General features: G+C 44.6%; 1 protein-coding gene across 1 annotated transcript; it reads left to right on the top strand.

Moving 5' to 3' along the window:
* Positions 1-336: 336 nt before the first annotated feature.
* slc9a8 (solute carrier family 9 member 8) lies at positions 337-10,433 on the top strand. The gene is made up of 16 exons (XM_057039895.1): positions 337-694; positions 939-1,120; positions 2,088-2,168; positions 2,702-2,760; positions 6,224-6,307; positions 6,541-6,642; positions 6,749-6,783; positions 6,853-6,996; positions 8,015-8,156; positions 8,239-8,344; positions 8,425-8,541; positions 8,624-8,706; positions 8,785-8,896; positions 8,993-9,213; positions 9,488-9,634; positions 9,703-10,433. The coding sequence occupies exons 1-16, from the start codon at positions 402-404 to the stop codon at positions 9,814-9,816; spliced, it is 2,022 nt and encodes a 673-aa protein (XP_056895875.1). The 5' UTR covers positions 337-401; the 3' UTR covers positions 9,817-10,433.
* The last annotated feature ends 8,922 nt before the right edge of the window (positions 10,434-19,355 follow it).

The following is a 19,355-nucleotide window of genomic DNA, read 5'->3' as shown; positions in this document are numbered from 1 at the left end:
ACTCTGGTTACTATTGGTGTGCAATACAAATATTGGTGTGCAATACAAATATGTCCGGTTTCCGTCGTTAACCTAAATCGGTGCGTTTCGTATTCACACGTGAATGTGAAATAAACTCTCAATAAAGCAAAGAGCATCGCATTGGCTGACGGGAAACGAAGAAAAAAAACCCCAAAAGGCTCATTATTTATATTAAGGATGTAACTGAAACAACGTCACTTACTAGTAGTGGTTCATTTTTGGGTTTGTTATGTTTCTGTTATTTGTAGATACAAAAAGAGCCCGCTTCTCTTTTTTGACTTCCGCTGAGAATATAAACACTACAATTCCCAAGAAGCCCTAACAAGGAAGTGGTGTAGTCATGTCACCTAGTGTATGCAGATGAATACGTGGAACTTAGAATGTTTTTATTGAAAAATGTCGCTTACAAGTTTAGACCGTCGCGTCTAAGAATGTCGTGCAGCAGTCGTGCATTTTTGCTGTTGTTCCTTTTAGCCTTAGTCGTTTTTCCGTGCGCGCCAGAGCGAGTTAAGAGGCAAAAGGAAGTGGTAGTTCGTCAGAGAGATGGCGGAGAGGCTATCACCTATAATGTTGATACTCAAGGTGGACAACAGCAAGGTCTAACAAAGTCGAATAATGGTGGCGGACTTGTCACAGAGGAGGAAACAAAAGGGAACGAGCCGCTGTCTTCCAGGTCTGAGCTCACAAACACTTATTCCATCGCTCCATTGTAGCTTGGCTAACTAGCAGTAGATTCTATAGCGAGCAATCCTGTCGTTTATGCTTCATAAGTACTTTAAAACGGTAAAGTCATTTACAGTTTCCACCTTAAGGAAATGTTAAGTTATATGTATGTTATGAATGTAATGTTTTGTGTGTTGGCTGGTTATTCTACTTAATTTACAACACATATTTCTATTTTCTATTCATCCCCACAGCAAGTCCAATGACACAGAGACCTACAATAATGAGACCCTCCTCTCCACAACACCAACTGTCAAGCCAACGACCCCTGCACTACCTACTCCCAAACCCATTCTTCCTGTACAAACTGGGGTCAAGGCTCAGGAAGAGGAGCAGTCCAGCGGATTGACCATATTCTTCAGTTTGCTGGTTATTGGTTGGTGCTATTTTTGTTCCTGAGGTCTTATATTTGTGTCTTTATCAGTATTCTCCCAGTTAGTCCACCATAAACATGCATCAGCATAAATCCCAGGTCAAATATTTATTCATCTTTGTCTAGTAATTTAGGATGAAGGAAGTGGATAAAGAAGATGGTATGGTTAAATATATTTACCACTTTATTTCAATACAGTTATCCTATTGAGCTCCAGTTCACATCAGGTTGAGTCACATTAGAAATGGCATCAACCATGTATAAGAGAATCAACACAATTGCTCATTTGCAGACAGATCATCTTTATCAGACATGTCAACATTCATGTCCCAAGTATTTAATAATGAATATATTGTGCTATATATATATATATACATGCAGTCATGCAGCGTGAACAATTCAAATCAAATCCAAATCAAATCAATCTTTATTTATATAGCGTCTTATACAATCAAAATTGTTTCAAGGCGCTTTCAGCAATTGCAAATCAAAATCACATTTATTAACTGCTTTTGCTGCCAAGTTTTACCAACACGCCAATATTTCTTTGCACTCTCAGCAAATTTATGGTGTTTTAAAATCATGTTCTATTTGGGGAAATGAAGTGTTCTGGTGTAGAGAGTTTTGATTAACAAAACCACATTTAAGGAACCAGTTGTTTTTAGTTGAGAGGGAAAATGGGTTCTCTTTGCTTTCACTAGTCCAGTGACTCTTCGCTAGACCTTCATGGATATTTCCATGGCATGCATTTAATAACTTACCTAAGGTAACCAAAGGCCGACTAGTGTGGCAGCTGTTTCTATGGTAACTCTGGTCATCATTTGCTCATCATGTGTGGAAAAGTCATTCGTGCAAAAAATCTAAGCACTACGACAATGTGAGGGTTATTTTTGGGCGGATCTGAGTCGGTGTGACACGTTAGTTAGGACGTGGATGTATTTGTCCTGAATATTCATTCTACTCTCCCCAGGTATCTGCATCATATTGGTGCACCTGCTCATTAAGTTCAAGCTGCATTTTCTTCCAGAGAGCGTGGCTGTTGTATCTCTGGGTAAGTTCTTTTTCTTCAGCAAAGCTTGAAATTGCATTTTCTTTATACAGTTAGTACATTTTTGCTTTCACACTCACTCCATCTGGGTGACACACATCTTTCCTGCCCCTTCTCCTATTCCTGCTGACGCATGATAACACACTTTTTCTGCCACTCTGCTTACTAACTGGAAAGCATTGTTCCTTCCTCATCACTTCCATTCCCTCATTGGTTCATTTTCTGTCTTCTGAAAGCCCTCATCTCTGAGAGAAAGCCTGGGTCTTATTCAGACCATTGTAGATCATTAATGTCGTCATTAATTCTCGTCTTATCTATCTTTCTTTCTCTGCCCTTTATGCTGATTTATGTTTTACTCATCCTGTTAATTAATGTCCTTCAGCGCCGTGTGAGAGGAGAGCTGAGGCTCCAAAGGGAACTCGTGAAAGAAAAAAACTAACACAACTGCTTATGAAACCTCCTTGTATCTAATTATTTTTAAGTACAGCATCCATTTACAGGACTACTTTCTGGGTTGAACTGTTTTTCTTTTCCAGGGATTCTAATGGGGGGATTCATTAAGATCATTGAGTTCCAGGAACTGGCCAACTGGAAGGTAACAAACCTCAATGTACACATTGTAAAACTGCACATGATCCATCCATTTATCCATGTAATTATTGAATCCCTTTGGAATACATGACATATTTGTTTGAGAACCATAAATAATTGTGTTTGAGAAGGGTGCAGCAAGCTTAGAGATTAAATCACAATTTATTATGCTGTGCTTCACCTTTCATTCCCTGCCTGCGTTTTCTTGTTCAGTGACATACTGCTCGTGTTTTCGTCCTCACAAATATCTCTCGAGCTCTGTTCTGAGGCCTTTTCATAGTAGTGCACATTCATTTTTGCCAGATATCATTTCCTTTGTACCTCTATGAAGTCTCATATTTTCCCCTCTGGTTCTCACAGCCTTTCATTAACATTCCTTCGTCTCTGCCAGTGAATGAAAGAACAAATCAAAGAGGTGGAGAGAGCTGTAGAGAGGGGGAGGAGGACAGGTTGGGTCTTGTACACTGGTGGCATTGTTTTTTGGAATGAGAACCCCCTGATGATACCGAGCCATTGGCCCCGGTAACAGGAGCCCCATCTCCCCCAAAAGGGCCCATGTGAACCTCTACTCCACTGACTTTGTTCAGTCTACCGCTCACCTGTCCAGTTACAGTGTGTTTGTGGTATGACAAGCCCTGTAATCACAATAGTAAATATGCAATGCGATGTGCTGCAGGGGTTTTGTGTGGGGCTGCAGAAAAACAGGCAAAAATAAAAATGTGCCTGAAAATTATTCCCTTAACCATTCTTGCCCCAGACACTCACCACCTTCATTAGAATGTCAATATATTGGCTTAGCTGGTATGTTGGCACAACAATGTGCACCAGTACTACCAGTGTAAAGTTCAGAAGACTCTTCCCCCCGATGACAGGGGGTTGGTAAAAGCTTCATCAATAAACAAAAGACAAGGAAAGTCCTCCCCCGATGATGGCCCTCCCCCACCATCTCTCCACCATCTCTTCCTGTGGGTAGTTTACCCACAGGAAGCACAATCAATGATCTGCAGCCCTCAGAGGGTCTGTCTTTATCCCGCTGACACCAGCTCGTTCAGCAGGCTTAAACTGGATGCGGTTACCTCTAAGGCCGCCCTCTGTCCTGTTCCCAAAGCTGGCCCACTTGGCTAATCAAAGCAGCCTCTGGGAGCGCTGATGCTGCGCAAGCCCTTCTGGCAATGACATCCTGTCATCGCTGGCTTTGTCTCCCATCTTTTATCTCTTACATAAATTTCTATTCGCTACCACCCTCGCCTTATCTCCAATCTTTTCGCTGCAATCCAGCACTTCAAAAGCCTTTTCTGCTACCACAGACCTCTTTCTTTTCCCTCTCATCTGCCCATCTCTCCCCTGTGCTCTGACACAGATCGGAGAAGGAATTGTGTGCCAGTAGGAAGTAAAAAGAGAGTTCTGCAGTGTGTTTCAGCCAGCACAGAGAACAACACACCCCTCTCTGTATGGCTTGTAATATCTGGCAGTAGCACTTCTCTTTAGTGGTTCCTGTTATGAGTTTGAAGCTCCAAAGGGCAGCAGATAATTTTAACAGATCCCTCTCGCACCACATAGAGAGCAATGCAGAGACCTAAGTTTTAGCCGCCTTTTTCTCCTTGTGATAATGTCATTGTGTGCAGACCCTCCAGGGATAGTTTTCTAGTGTTCCACTGACCTTTTGACTGTGCTTTCACCTTTCCACAAGAAGTTCTGACTTTTAATTATTATTAATTTGTTGTTTAATCAATATAAAGCTTTATTAGTAATCGTTCTTGGGAGGGAAAAAAAACTGATTGATACTTCCCAGTATGACCATCTTTCCTGTTCTGGTGTCACTACTTTACCTGCTCCCTCTATCAGGTAATGCATGAACCCTTTCAGGAGGAAAGGAACATTTCAGGCCGGCTTGGACAGTAACTGAAGGCCATAAAAGTCCATGTCACAGTGTGAGGCAACCCCATAATAAAACTGCACATGTCTGTGCCTCTTCAGTCGCTCCTGGAGACCTTCCTGCGTGTAGCTGTTACAGCTGTAGCTGTCAGATTGCGGTGCATGCGTGGCGTCCCTTTGTACCGCTCACGTTAATATTCATTCTTGACCTTTCACTCGCAGTAACGGGGACACAACTGCTGGCTATGAACGTTGTGCAGAAGTGGTGCTTCCGCAGCATTCTTTCTCTGGCCTACTTCGGCTGCTAATTGAATGAATAATAAGACACAGTGTGCAGGGCCAGACTGTGTCGTGGCCTTTTTCTCCAGCCTGTATCCTTTATAGGCAGTGGTCTATGCCTGACCTGTCCTTGAAGAGGTTTGAGCTGGAATGTAAGTGTTAGTTATTGATAATTACCTTTAGGAAAAGCATCTCTGTTGTGCAGAGACTGACTGTAAATGTTTATTATCACCACCTCCTCACTAAATGCCTCTTAGAATTGTGTTGTTAGCACTGTTCTTGAGCAGGAAACTTCACCAGACACACTAGGTAGACCCTGACCCTTGGGTCATTTTAGCCTGTACATTTTCTTCCATCTCTGCACTTCCAGCGCGCCGTGTCGGGCTCGGTCTCGCTCTAGACCCCCGTCAGCTGTCAAAAAGCAGCCTTCGAGAATACAGTGAGAGATATTGTGAGCTGGAACTCAGTTCTGCCCTTTCTTCTTGATTCTGGCATGACCGCCAACTATGAAACTAAAATGGATCTTCAGTCATTTCCTGTGCATTCTTCACACCCTCACACCCTCACACCCTCACACACACACACACACACACCCACACCACACACACACACCCCACCCACACACACACACACACACCCCACCCACACACACACACACACACACACACACACCCCACCCACACACACACACGCACTCTTATGTGGAAACACGTGGCGCATCACGCACAGACACACTAGGCAGCCTGAGCGTAATGCAGCACGGGCACATGATGGCTGATCGGGGAGGCCGGCCTGTTAAGAAGCAACAATTATTTCATTATATTGCCAGAATAATCAGAGCGAAGGCCACTGGATCTCGTTCATGAGAGAGAGAGAGAGCGAGCAAGAGAGAGAAGTGACTAAATGAATGTGGTTAATTAAGGAATACCTCACGTGTGTGGCCGTCACGTGTCAAAGTTTGACACATTGCTATCAAAACAAAACACATCTAATTTGCACATTAGAATTATACACTAATTCTAATCAACATTAGATTAATATGTTGGTATGCCAAATAATTCAGCATTGTTGTTTTTAATCAGCCTGCAAGTGTGTGTACACTGCAGCCGACAAATCAATCATTTAGGCAGGACCTAATTTATCCACTTAAATGTTTCCCTTCACTGCGTTTTCTAATTGATTATGTTGGAAAAGGTTTTGTGAATGCCTGTGCTGACAGAGACTCCAGATGATTGCACTTAACCTGGTTTAACCTATGTTAGGTTCAGGTTTCTGTGGCCTGTAATGAATATTTGTACGTCTTCCTTTTAAAGGAGGAGGAAATGTTTCGGCCCAATATGTTCTTCCTTCTACTCCTCCCACCCATCATCTTTGAGTCTGGATACTCGCTCCACAAGGTACGGCAGATTTATTATCTGGATCAGGGTGAGGATCCTGATAATAGGATAAATGTCAGTTTTTTGCATATGTCATTCAAACCTTTAACCCTGTTGATGATGCTCAGTGATGTACCTGCACTCTGCTCCTATTTTCAGTGGCTGCATGTTATGTAACAGTGTGTAACTTAAAATACCAGCGACCAACTCTGAATAGTCGAGCTGAGTGAATGTGTGTGTGTTTGAATATCCAGGGAAACTTCTTCCAGAACATTGGCTCCATTACGCTCTTTGCCGTGATCGGCACGGCCATCTCTGCCTTCATAGTTGGAGGAGGCATCTATTTTCTGGGACAGGTGAGGATTGATGTATCTTCCAACAGCTCAGAATCAAACATTTTTGGAACATTTTCATCTATTTGCAGTGCTAAAAGCTTTCTCTCTGCCCCCTTTTTCCCCCAAGGCTGATGTCATCTATAAGATGACCATGACCGACAGGTGAGTACGAGTATTGCATACAGCTCAGCAGGAGTCCGTTACACATAATTATTCACTGTCTTGCTGTAGTTTTGCCTTTGGCTCGCTGATCTCTGCCGTGGATCCTGTAGCCACCATCGCCATCTTCAACGCCCTGAACGTGGACCCCGTCCTCAACATGCTGGTGTTCGGGGAGAGCATCCTCAACGACGCCGTCTCCATCGTACTCACAAAGTAATAGTCTCTGCTGTTAACCCTCCTGCTGCTGCTTTATTCAGGTGCTTCAAACTTTACCCACCCACCCTTATTTTAGCATCACAAAGGGAAGAATGACTCCTCCTTTGTTGACTGAATGACGACATATACCCCCTTTCTGGTATTTCAACTGCTAAACTGGCCAGTGTTGCTGCCATTGATTGACATTTCCCCCCTCTGCTGTCTAACATCACCCCCAGATCATAGATGACAGTTTTGATTTGGACTTCTATCATGTATTGTCTGGGTGAATATGCCGTTAGCCATTTGCAGAGAGACACACAGAAGCCGACGGACAAGTTTGACAGAAACCGTCAAAACTGTCAGGACGCTGGTCTTTGCATATCTGTCATTCACGCTGCCGTCTCGCCGCTCTAAGGATCTTATCTTCTCTAGTTGAAGGCTGCTAAGTGCGCAAAGTGATCTCAAGAGCCCGCATGCTTCCATAGAGTAAATGAGTCATTAAATATAGATAGGCTTAACAGATTTGTGCTGTTAGCGCCTTACAGAGCCACTTCTTCGAAAGCTCCTGTTTCTAACATCAGCACAGTCGATTGTCCTGAATGCCAGAGTGTAAACAAGGCATTAAATAGGCCGATAATCACTTTGTTTGTGGTCAGACTCTTTGGCTGGATAGTTAATATTTTGAGTTAGATTTAGTTCACACATTCATTAACACAACATAATGAAGCAGAGAAATCTCCTGAAGAATTTGCAAAATAATAAAAGTCCCCTGAAGTATTTGCAAAATTATAAAATGACTTGGTACTAGTCTTCAGTGTGTTTAAAAACAGTAAAACCAAAAATGGAATCAATTAATCAATCTTTATTTGTACAGCGTCTGTTACAATCAAAATTGTTTCTAGGAATCTATCTATGACATTTGTGACTGACTGAAGTTTTCCAACTAAGGTTTAAATGGTGGGTGTGTTCTGCCCTCTAGCGCTCGATAATAGTAGTGCAAGTGTTTATTTGCCACTTTCATTCTGTCTTACAGCACAGCAGAGGGATTCTTTTCCCGCTCTGACAACGCCACCATTACAGGCTGGGAGACTTTTCTGCAAGCACTGAATTATTTCCTCCAGATGTTTTTTGGTTCTGCTGCCCTGGGAACCCTGACTGGACTCATCTCTGCTCTTGTATCCTGACTCCTACAGTACGCTCTCTCTCTCTCCCTCTCTCTATTATTATCAGTAATTTATTCCCTAACTCACAGATTAGTTTCTGAAACACTTTGACCTGAGGAAGACTCCTTCGCTGGAGTTTGGCATGATGATAATCTTTGCGTACCTCCCCTACGGTTTGGCCGAAGGCATCAAACTGTCTGGTGGGTGCAGGCAAAATCTTTCAGGTTTGAGTTTAAATGTTGACTTTTGTCTTCAATTGAAGGTTCGCTCTCACCTACAGGAATAATGTCCATCCTGTTTGCGGGAATTGTGATGTCCCACTACACCCATCACAACCTTTCGCCTGTCACCCAGATCCTCATGCAGCAGACGTTGCGCACGGTCGCCTTCATGTGCGGTCAGTGAGCTCCTCATTTTCTCCTGCACGCTTCCCTTTATTCACCTGCATCAATTCCACTTTTGTTTGATTTCTTTTCCAGAGACCTGCGTCTTTGCTTTCCTCGGCCTCTCCATCTTCAGCTTCCCTCATAAGTTTGAAATCTCTTTTGTCATCTGGTGCATCGTAAGAGCTCCGTCTATTTTTAGAAAAGGCCGCTTGATCACGAAACCAGCCGCCCCACGATCACGTCTCTGTCCGCAGGTTCTGGTTCTTGTGGGACGAGCGGTGAACATCTTCCCTTTGTCCTTCCTGCTGAATTTCTTCAGAGATCACAAGATCACCCCCAAAATGATGTTCATCATGTGGTTTAGTGGTGAGAGGATCCAGGCTGATCCTGTTCGGCAAATGACATCATTTCATGGTGGATCAGCTTCGTTTGATTATTTCCCCCCCTCTCCTCCTCTGCCAGGTTTGCGTGGTGCCATCCCCTACGCCCTGAGCCTCCATCTGGGCCTGGAGCCCATCGAGAAGCGGCAGCTGATCGGCACCACCACCATCATCATCGTGCTCTTCACCATCCTCCTGCTCGGGGGCGGGACCATGCCGCTGATCCGCATCATGGACATCGAGGAAAGCCAGTCGCGGCGTAAAAACATGAAAGACATCAACCTCAGCAAGACGGAGAAGATGGTAATGAATGACACGCTCGGATTTTCAGGCACCCAAGTGGGAGCACCAGCAGGCAGACCCCCCCCCCCCCCACACACACACACACACACACACATCTCCCTCGTGTTCCCTCTTTGATGTAATTCCCTCCCTTTCCTCCATCATCTCGCCTTCCGCGCGTCCTCGCCCCCCACCACCCCGGCCTCACCTTCATCTTCTCCATTTCACCCCCATTTGATTAGTTGGCCTTTCAGCCCCCCCCCTCATTTATCCGACTGCTTGTCTTTGTCTCCAGGGTCACACCATCGAGTCGGGGCACCTGTCAGAACTGACAGAGGAGGAATACGAGGCTCAGATCTTCCATCGACAAGATCTGAAGGGCTTTATGTGGCTTGATGCTAAATACCTCAACCCCTTCTTCACCCGCCGACTCACCCAGGAGGTAAAAGGAAATCCTCCCCCTCCTCTGGGCTCTGCTTCTGTGTCCTTATTTATTTTTCTGCCTCTCAGGACCTTTTGCGCGGTCGAATCCAGATGAAGTCTCTGACCAACAAGTGGTACGAGGAGGTCCGCCAGGGGCCGTCGGGCTCCGAGGACGACGAGGATGAAATAGACCATCTGTGAACGCTTTCAGTTCTCATGAAAGTGGAGATCTCGTGTGGATCTTTGGATTCAGCCACATAAGAGACCCCAGTCGGATCACACAGGAAATCTCTGCTGTGTGTGTCTAAAACACGTCGTCCCGGTTAAACTGGAGATGATGGTTGGAACGATAAAGAAACTACCTTAATTACTTGTTTTTCCTTTATTTCTGGGTTTCTTTATGACAACGTTTCAACTTTAGTCGAATGTTTCACTTTCTGTCAGGACGTCTCAGAATTTTATTTCAGAAAATGGATTTTATTTTCAGGATGTTTTGAGGCAGATGCAACAACTAGTAATTTATTTTTTTTTGCGGATATTGTCAAAGCAACTGTTTCACATTTTTAGGCATAATTATAATCCAGTCTGATTCACCTCAATGACACAAATATCAGGATGATTTCTCACTCGTCTCAATAGCACTTTGTGTTCTCTGTGTCACTGATGTTGAATACTGTTTGAAGAGAGGCAGAATGAATGTGGTTAAATGGGAATATTTTCCATGTGAATTTATATTTTTATTATTTATGTATTTATGTGGGAAGGGAACTTTTTACTGGCTAATTCTGCACTGTTAAATAAAAGAAATCTATACTTTGCATGTGATCTTTTTTTGTGCTGATATGTCATATCTGTTATTTGGGTGACTTTAAGGTTAAACTTTTAATCAGGGTCCAGAGATGGCATGTTGTAAATAGTTTACAGATTAAAAAAGCTTAACGTTAATACTTGTCAGGCGGAGACAGACGGCCAGAACAACTGCTCTGCTAATTTGAATACGTTAAAAGGTTCAAACTTGTTCACACCAGAGATTTAACACAGAGCCTACTGGCAGACATCATGTGGACAATCCCGAGGAACACCACAATGACACATCCTTGAAATGTCTCCTTGAAGCTAAGCATACTGATGAGGATACTTCAGAGTGTGTTGTGTTTCAGGCCAGTGGTGGACCAGAGGAGAACATCTGGACACGAGTAATAATGCATGCTGATTCTTAATGCCAATATCAGATAATCTGGAAAGACATTACTAAGGCCACTTCTGCCTACTGCTCGCAATCACCCCTTAAATGTCTTTGACAACCCATTAATCTGACATCCGCACGTTCGGTCCTAATGTTAGTGTTGTAATGCAACCGAGCGGCCAGTAGGGGGATTCAAATCCACGGTGCAGCGCGATGAAAAATGAACCCCACGTAATGGACTGGAAGACAGCTCATTGGCTATTTAACTATTTATTACCCATGTAATTACTCCTGTGTGTACTCTGTACACATCAGTACTGTGCTGGTACTCTAAAATGTTGCCCCAGTAGAAATTTGAAACCTTGAAATAGATGGATGGGTAAAGATATCCATAATGTCTTTCTATAATCTGAGCTGATCTGGACCGATTTAACGTGGCTCCAGAACCGCATTCACAAATTTGAATTTTAAGTTCTTAGCAAATCTCTTAAAATATACGTGCGAAAGAGCTCCAAATGCTCTTCAAATGATTGTTTTATTTAAATTTACCCACAATGCATCCGGGGTAAATTAAAATCTAAAAGTTGCAGCTCGTTAAAACAAACCATCATTTTATGAAGGACTTCTTAGGCATTAATGTGTTTTATTTTGTTATTTGCTTAATTACCCAGGTGCTTTATCTTATATTTATTCGTTTTTGATTGCACAAAAGTAACTTTGCATTTGTGTCATTAGAGTATGAGCCAAATAAAAGCGTGATCGAATGTTGTCAGAGGCAACTGGAAAATGTGACTTAGCATCGAATTACCGGTAATTAATGTACATAAAACATTCTTATGCTGTAGGTGCTAAAATTGATATTCAATCAGGTGCTGCCTGAGGGTCAAACACCCCGTCCTCAAATTCAGCCAACATTTACCAAGTGTGGGTGTAATGAGAGGTGTAAGGCAGCTTAACGAGCCACCAGGAGACAGTGAAAAGTAATCCTCCGGGGTTCCTCTCGCATATCTGATGAATTGCGGTTCTCTGCAAACTTCCAACCAATCAGAGGATTGTGCACTCTCATCGTGGGAGACGTGCAACGCAATTTTGGCAGCTGACAACTCCAAAAAACAAGCCTAAGACTGAAAAATCCCGATGCCGACGCCCACATACCAGGAGAGCGGCGCATCCATGTGACAGCAGGAGGTTGCAGTCATCTTCCCCAGTTCACTTCATGGTGGGAACAGCCACCGTGCTCGTTGTTCTGCTCTTGTTAATCAGCTGTCCACTGGAGAGGCATCACTGATCAGTCAGCAGAAACAGACGAGTCAGGGAAGAAACCAATAATATGAAGACAGCCCGTGGACGTCAACAAGACCGAAGGGTTAAGATTGGATTGTCGAGCGCTGCTGTGCATCGTCCACCATGAAAATCTTTAGATAATATCGGATAATGTTGGGTTGCCATGAATGTCTGTAAGTGATGTGGGTTGAATATATTTCAGCGGCCATTTCATTTACATAAAGATCAAACCGAGGCGCCGCCATCAGCAGCAACGGGACTCTTTCTGCCATGTGAACTGGAAAAATACAAGCAAAGAGAAGGCGTTTTACACCTTTAGGTCACGGCTCCATCATTATCCTGTCCAGGCAAACAGAAGAGTGGGCGGTTTCTGCATGTAATTCGCTTTGAATGGTGGCCGTTAGATGGTCCCGGAGGGAAGACGGCGCAATTAATAAGTCAAATCAAAAGATGCAGATTCCTTTTCTTGCTGCTGTGATCACACAGTAAAAGCAATAGAGGAAGATTAATCACGCTAATTCTGTTTGACTGAACCCTCCCCCCGGATTGATCAATACTCCCATAATAATCCTAAAAACCAAGGACGAAGGTTGGTTGTCAACTTTCCAGAAACACCCAAGTAGATAGGGACACTGATATCATCAAGAAAAGTAAGGAAGCTTTTAGTTCTGCAGTGCTCCAGCTTCCTCCTCCAGTTTTGTTGTCGCCATGTGGGTTCAGAGATGGACTTTGACAAAGACGCTTTTCAGTAGTTTGTTGGTGTGTCAATTAATCGATCATTTGAGTCATTTCTGCGTGGGCAGAATGTCGGCCAGACATTGACAAAGGCTGAGAGGAGTCCTTGGAAATGCTCGTTGGTTCGATGGGGAAGTGGCCGTCGGTGATGTTCTCCGCCAGGTAAAGAGAGGGTTTAAACGTGGTGATGATAGCGAATAATTGTGAGGACAAGTATGCTAACCTGCTGCTAGCAGACTGTTTATTGAAGTGAAATAAATGGATGGTTAATCCACTCATTTATGGCATAACACGGATTATAAAAACTAACTTTAGACCTGTGACGCTGGAGGAAAAAAAAAACAACTCTTCCCATCGCTGACCTCCTCCGTGTTGGGGATTTAGTTCCTTCCTGCTGTCAAAGACTTTCTTGTTTGCAGTCTGACATTGTCCTCTATGACAAGCCCGTCTCAGAAGGCAGATAATCTTCACAACCGAGCAAGAGCCACCAGATCAAGATGGGCGATAGTGGGAAATGAGGCTGGGGTGAGAGCATCCGTTGGCTCTCACTAAAGTCTCATTCCAAAAGTTGCCTCCATGCTAATTCCCCTCTGGTGATCTGACCTCACATGTTATGGAGAGCAGGGACATTTTCCCTCTACTTTGTGCAAGTTGTAGATGCCATTAATTCATCACGATGATCCCTGAATCTGTTAATGCTCAGGTTGTGGGAGACCTGGACTCCCCTGTCACCCTTAATCAGGTCGTACAGTCCTTGGGATCAGTGCAAAGCAGAGTTTGGTCAAAACATTTTTATCCCTAACTTACCCTCCGTCATTAACTTTGTATAATAAGCATAATTAATGACTTGAAAATCACTCAGGTTTAGTAGCCGCTCAGCCTCACTTTTACCAGAAATCATGTCTGAGTAAGAGAGCGGAGTTCATTCTCTCAGGTACGGGATGAGGAATGTCTGTCATTACATCATCCTGAGCGATACGATTAGCCTGTTATTACTACGTTATCGGCAGGCTACTTTTGGCTGCTTCATCACCTCTTTCTCTCCCTCCATCTCTGCTCTACCATCATCACACCATCAACACTAAGCAGTCAGTATTCATCCAGCTTGTTGTTAGGAAGGCGGTTGGACCCGGTTCCTGTTCTGCTCTTACATAATTTGGGTTTGGGGAGAGATTCTGCTCTGGACACCTTTCCTGAAGCCAGCACATCAATGACACCTAGTCTTACCTGCTTTGGAGCTGGCTATTAAACCTATTTCACACATCCAGCTCCTCGTGGGAGAAGGTGCCTTTCTGCGGATGATATACTGCTGTATCTCCCGAATCCCGCTGCCTCTTCAGCTGGTGTCGTTTTTAATGTTATGAGAGCTGAATCTGCAACCAAAGTGGCTGTTGTTCGATAAAATCCTTCAGGGTTTTAAGATTAACCGTTCAGCCTCCTTTAAATGATGTCGCTCTGCTTTTAAGGTGTGAAGGTAACGCGTTCCCTCCCGGCTTTGTTCGTTGCCAACCTTCCTCCTCTCGGCTCCACTGAAGTCTGACTCAGAGTGATTTGCCATTTGGCAGAAGGAATGCTGTTAAATAAAAAGACGTTCAGCAGGAAGAGGGTTTTTTTTCTCCCCACTCAAACCTGCGCGTGTCTTTTTTCAATGTCTTGTTTTTGAAACTTCTTGGATTCTTGGTTCTTTTTACTCCAGTCCCGTCTGTGTGGGTGCTTTCAGCGTGGCCATTTTATCCCCTCTTTTTCCAACTGTCCTCTTCCCCTCCAAGTCATCCCGGGATAATCTATTAAAGGTCCTGTCCTGTCGGAGATTACGCTCGTTTGCACTTTTGCAGATCAGGATTATTCTGAAAAAAGAAGCTCTCTCATTTGTTCTCAGGCTCAACCTTCAGTCAGAAACATGCGAGACCAACACACCGATCAGGTCATGTTAAAACCTGTTAACCACGTGACTCTCACACCCGCTGTAATTTCTTTTTCATGACCTTCTGAGCATCTGGGCATCGATCAGCTGCTCGTTTTATTCTCAACTGGCGTGCGCGGTCACTCCAAAGGTCGGCGGCCCCCATTTCCCACTGTAAGCCGCGCAGTTTACTTATGTAAATAAAGCAGCTTTGGACATTTCCATAACTCAATTTTGATTTAGGGATACAGTTTAACAATGGCGAGGATACGCTCCCGGGGTTTAAAATGCAACGTAAAGAAATGTTCAGCCAGGCTTTGGCCCAGGACAGCGTCATATTTGAATGTTCTCCAAGCACCGGGGGGGTGGGGTAACCTTGGAAATTGCGTCATCATCAAATTAGCCTTAGCTAACCTGATGACGGTGCGAGCAGGCAGAGGAGAGGCGGTGGGGGAGGGAAGTAGAAAGGGACAACCACAAGAAAGAAAACTGAAAATCTGTGTGTGTGTGTGTGTGTGTGTGTGTGTGTGTGTGTCCTTTTATTAGCTGCATATTGAGTACCAAAACACTTGTTCTACTTGCAGGTGATGAAGCCCATTTGGATGGTTCCCACAACTTCAAAGGACTGTTTGAGGGTGAAGACAAGGTTTTCATCGTGAGGACAGAATTGGGTTTAAGGTTAATGTAAGGAACACCCAGTTCCTTACATTAACCTTGTATTATGTATTATGTCTATCGGAGTCCCACGAAGCTAGAAAAATGGTGGCGTGTGAGGGAGACTCCTCTTCCTCCTGTGGACCCTGATCCGGAATGAGAAGTTCGAATGAAAAGAGTTCTGCCAGGATGAAATACAGCTGCTCTACAAATCAAAGCTCAATCTGGAAAGCAACAGCGCTGAACTACGAATTTGTAATTTGTCAAAAAAAAAAAAAACAATTAAAAAAGTCGCTGCTGAGGTCACCGGCTCCTTCCGTCAATTGTGTAAATCTGTTTGACGGGACAGGACGCGGGCGGGAGCGGCGACGGCCGATGATGTATTTGTGACAGTCTGAGGTCAAAACAAACGCTCTTTTGGGTATCGACATGTTTTTCATGGGAACGACAAAGTCCAACAAGGACTCCTTTGATCTGGTTAATCCACAATGCATGATGGGAAAAAACCACACTGCTTTAGTCTGGTTCGCAAACAATTTTTGCCTGCAAACACAGACCTGAAGAAAAAGGAGAATTGTTGCTGATAATTGTTGAATCACGTGTTGAGAATCTTTTTAATGGGGAACAGCGGCAGCTTTGCATGAGTTTAAATCATGCTGACGGTACCGTTAGCATTGTTTATTACCGTTAGTATTGTTTATTACCGTTAGTATTGTTTATGTAATATCGGGAAAAGAAAATCTGAATTGGATCGAGTGAATTGACCCAGAAAACGTCTCCGCACATCAGAGGGAGAAAAACCCTCCTTCAAAGACGCGACCGATGACGTCATCATTAGCGGTGTGATGACAGCAGGGGCAAAAGGTCAACGGCGCATTTGTTGTCAACATGACACCGTTTATTAGAAAAAGACGTCTTATTAGAGGCCGTTTATGCAGCGAAGAGTACCCCCGCTGCTCACGCAGACCAAATTTAGAGAAACAGGAATTAAGTGACACCGGCGCTCCTGGGAAAAGTCAACATTTGTCTCCTTAATGCAAGTCTCTAATTACAGAGGTTGAATTTAGAGCCGTTAGCTGTTTGGGCTCTTTAATCAGAGGCTCTTTCTCCCTCTGAAAATGAATGAGCTTTTCTATGTTGTGTTGACAAGTTTACCAAAAAAAAAAAAAAAAAACCCATCAGAGGATATGAATCCCCAACGCTTTTGTGGATTCGCATTTTCCTTTTTGCGTGACTCCCTCAGAACCGAATCCGAGTCGATGGATTAACGTGCACAGAAGCTCTTTTCTGGAGTCAAAGCTGTCTGCTGTGAGAGTTCCCATCCGCCTGACGTAGCTTTGCATCAGCACAAACAACAGATCCCCGAATAAAAATATACCATTGTTTAAGTCTCCGATCTCACCTGGGGAACACGTCCCCAGATCATAATGGTGCCAGTATACGCTCCTCCGCTGGGCAACAGCCCCCAGATTAGGCTGTGAATCATATATAATACCCTGACTCGTTGGGAGAAGTCTGTTCACGTCAAACCGCTGCACATCTCAAATGCTTATATCCACATTTGGAGCGTTTGGAGACACATGTCAGAGGGAGACAGCAGAAAGCAGCAGCTATGGTGCTTGTTTGGTTTTTTTGGGATTTGGAAAGAGTGTTTTCCCCCAATCCCCCTGGAATTAGATGGAACGGTTTTGATCAATGCGTGGATTTAGGCTGGCTCAACGTTTAAAAGTGTACGTTTTCAGAGATGAATCGGCCCGGCTGTTTATGTTCTCTGTCCTGAATCGATGAGGAGGGAGGAGGCGTGATGCAGGGTGGAGGTGGATGGGCGTCTATTGATCTTGCCCTTGAGGAACTCTCATATTCTTTTCTAACAGCATCCATAGAAAAGAGAGGTCTTGACACGTGTAGGGTCCGTCCTTGGAAAAGCACAAGCTGACTTAATGAGCCCAGTGTTGTTTTAGTTTTGTGTTTGGTTGTGTTATTTCCCATTTTTCACTGACAGTTGCGCCCTCCTTCTGCTCTGCATTTCAGTTTAATCCCCTCATGTGTGCAATTTCCTCCTCCTCCTCCTCACATTTATGCCCTTGCACTCACTTTCCTCCTGTCTGTGACTCTGTGACCAGGGCCAGCGGTAGCTCAGTCTGTAGGGGTCTGGGGTGACAAGCAGACGTTTTGAATTCTGACCCACTTTCCAGAAGAAATGCAGCTTGACAGTGGAGGAATGGCTGTACTTGGTATTGGTCCGAGTCCTGGAACACGCTTCAGTACCCGAGAATGGGCAATATCTGCAGCAAGCAGCAAATTATTCAGCACGGTGATGTTATTTTTACTGAAACACAATAAAAAACAAGCGAATCATGTGAGAGGAGCATTGAAATAAAGAGAAAACATGTAATTTATGGTAAACAGGAACTTCTGCAGGCTGATGTTTGCCAGCAGCTCCCAGCCGCTGGTCCTCTGGTCCCCACCATGAGTGGGTGCCAGTTCTGTGAGCGTGCACAGTGGTGCACGGCCTTCTGCTAACAGCAGGGACAATGCTCACATCTGCTCCCTTCAGCTGAGACGTGCAGATGCACAGTCCAGTGCCTGGCCTGGACCCAGGGTCCCTCAGGGCTGGACAAACAAGTGTCCACCTAAAGATCGATATAAATGGCACAACTGTTGTGACTGTAGATTCTCAACACGTTAAGAAGGCACGAGTCTTTCAGTTAAGTCGAATCCTCTAATGGCTCTGTCTCCAGGGTCCAGCGGAGCCACGTTTCATCCTCCCAGTCCTTTCATTGCCCCAAAGCCAGTGCAGCCGCTCAGCTGTGAACAGTCGCCTCTCAACCCGAGACGCTAATGAACTCCACTGCCGGCCTGAACAGTGAACCGAGCAACACATGTAGTTCACTCATCTTAACCATCATCCCTCAAAACGAAACCTGCTTATCGGTCTTCTGCTAATCCTGTAAAAACCTTTTCTCCTTCGCAATTACACCAGGATCCACCTTCCACTTTTAGATTTACATTTATATGAGATTTAGATTTATAGAGCCCAGCTGCATCATGCGGTCCAGACTGACATGTTTATAGACTCGGCTTCAACCAACAGTTGATCCAAAGCATGTCTGTAAATCCTAAATCACATCAGGCACGCCAGCAGATCGACACCGCAAGCGTTCCGCAAAAAGATCACAATTATCTCGTCCACAATGCCGGGGGAAGTTCCCACACATCGGCTTCTTAATCGCACCCAAGTCACACGCTCACCACCCCCTGAAAGCATCACCAACAGGAGCAATGCTTGTGTTCACATTAGTGCCAGAAGTGTTATCTGGGGTTGTGGTTCTGGAGGTCCCACGCCGGGCTTTCACTGAACTCCTCTTGTCTGCATTTCAGTCAGAAATAAAGGAGGTCGCGTCCTAATGCATCACTGCTGAAAGGGTAAGACAGCAAATTAATCAACCTGAGCATTTTGGTCAGCACTCCAACACACACCTTTGTGCGTGTGTGTGTGTGTGGTGTGTGTGTGTGTGTGTGTGTGTGTGTGTGTGTGTGTGTGTGTGTGTGTGTGTGTGTGTGAAAGAGACACGGGCTGATAAGAGTTTCTCAGACATGTGTCCTCTTGATGTCAATATACCCTGAGGGAAAAGGTGCCACAGTGGAGGATATCAGGCAGGACGAGGAGCGTTCCGCTCTGCTCTGCGATTCCTCTCCACTGTCTTCGCAGTCCCCCTCCCACAAACACACACACACACACACACACACACGTGTCCTCCCTCCCTCTCCTCTCTACCTCCCATGCTGGAATAATCCATTTGCTCCAGTAACATTTGGTTTATTTTACCTCAGCGGTGAATCATTTTCATTCACGTGGTGTGTGTGTGTGTGTGTGTGTGTGTGTGTGTCCCCGTTGTGTGTGCCTGCCCCTCGCTTAGCGGCGGCTGGCCTGCTGCTGGCACAGACCCCAGACCCCCCCTCCCCCCCCCCACTGCT

The sequence above is a fragment of the Takifugu flavidus genome, chromosome 8, assembly GCF_003711565.1.
Source record: "Takifugu flavidus isolate HTHZ2018 chromosome 8, ASM371156v2, whole genome shotgun sequence".
Lineage (NCBI taxonomy): Eukaryota > Metazoa > Chordata > Actinopteri > Tetraodontiformes > Tetraodontidae > Takifugu > Takifugu flavidus.
The sequence above is the reverse complement of the archived record's forward strand: the minus strand, read 5'-3'. Positions and strand labels throughout refer to the sequence as shown.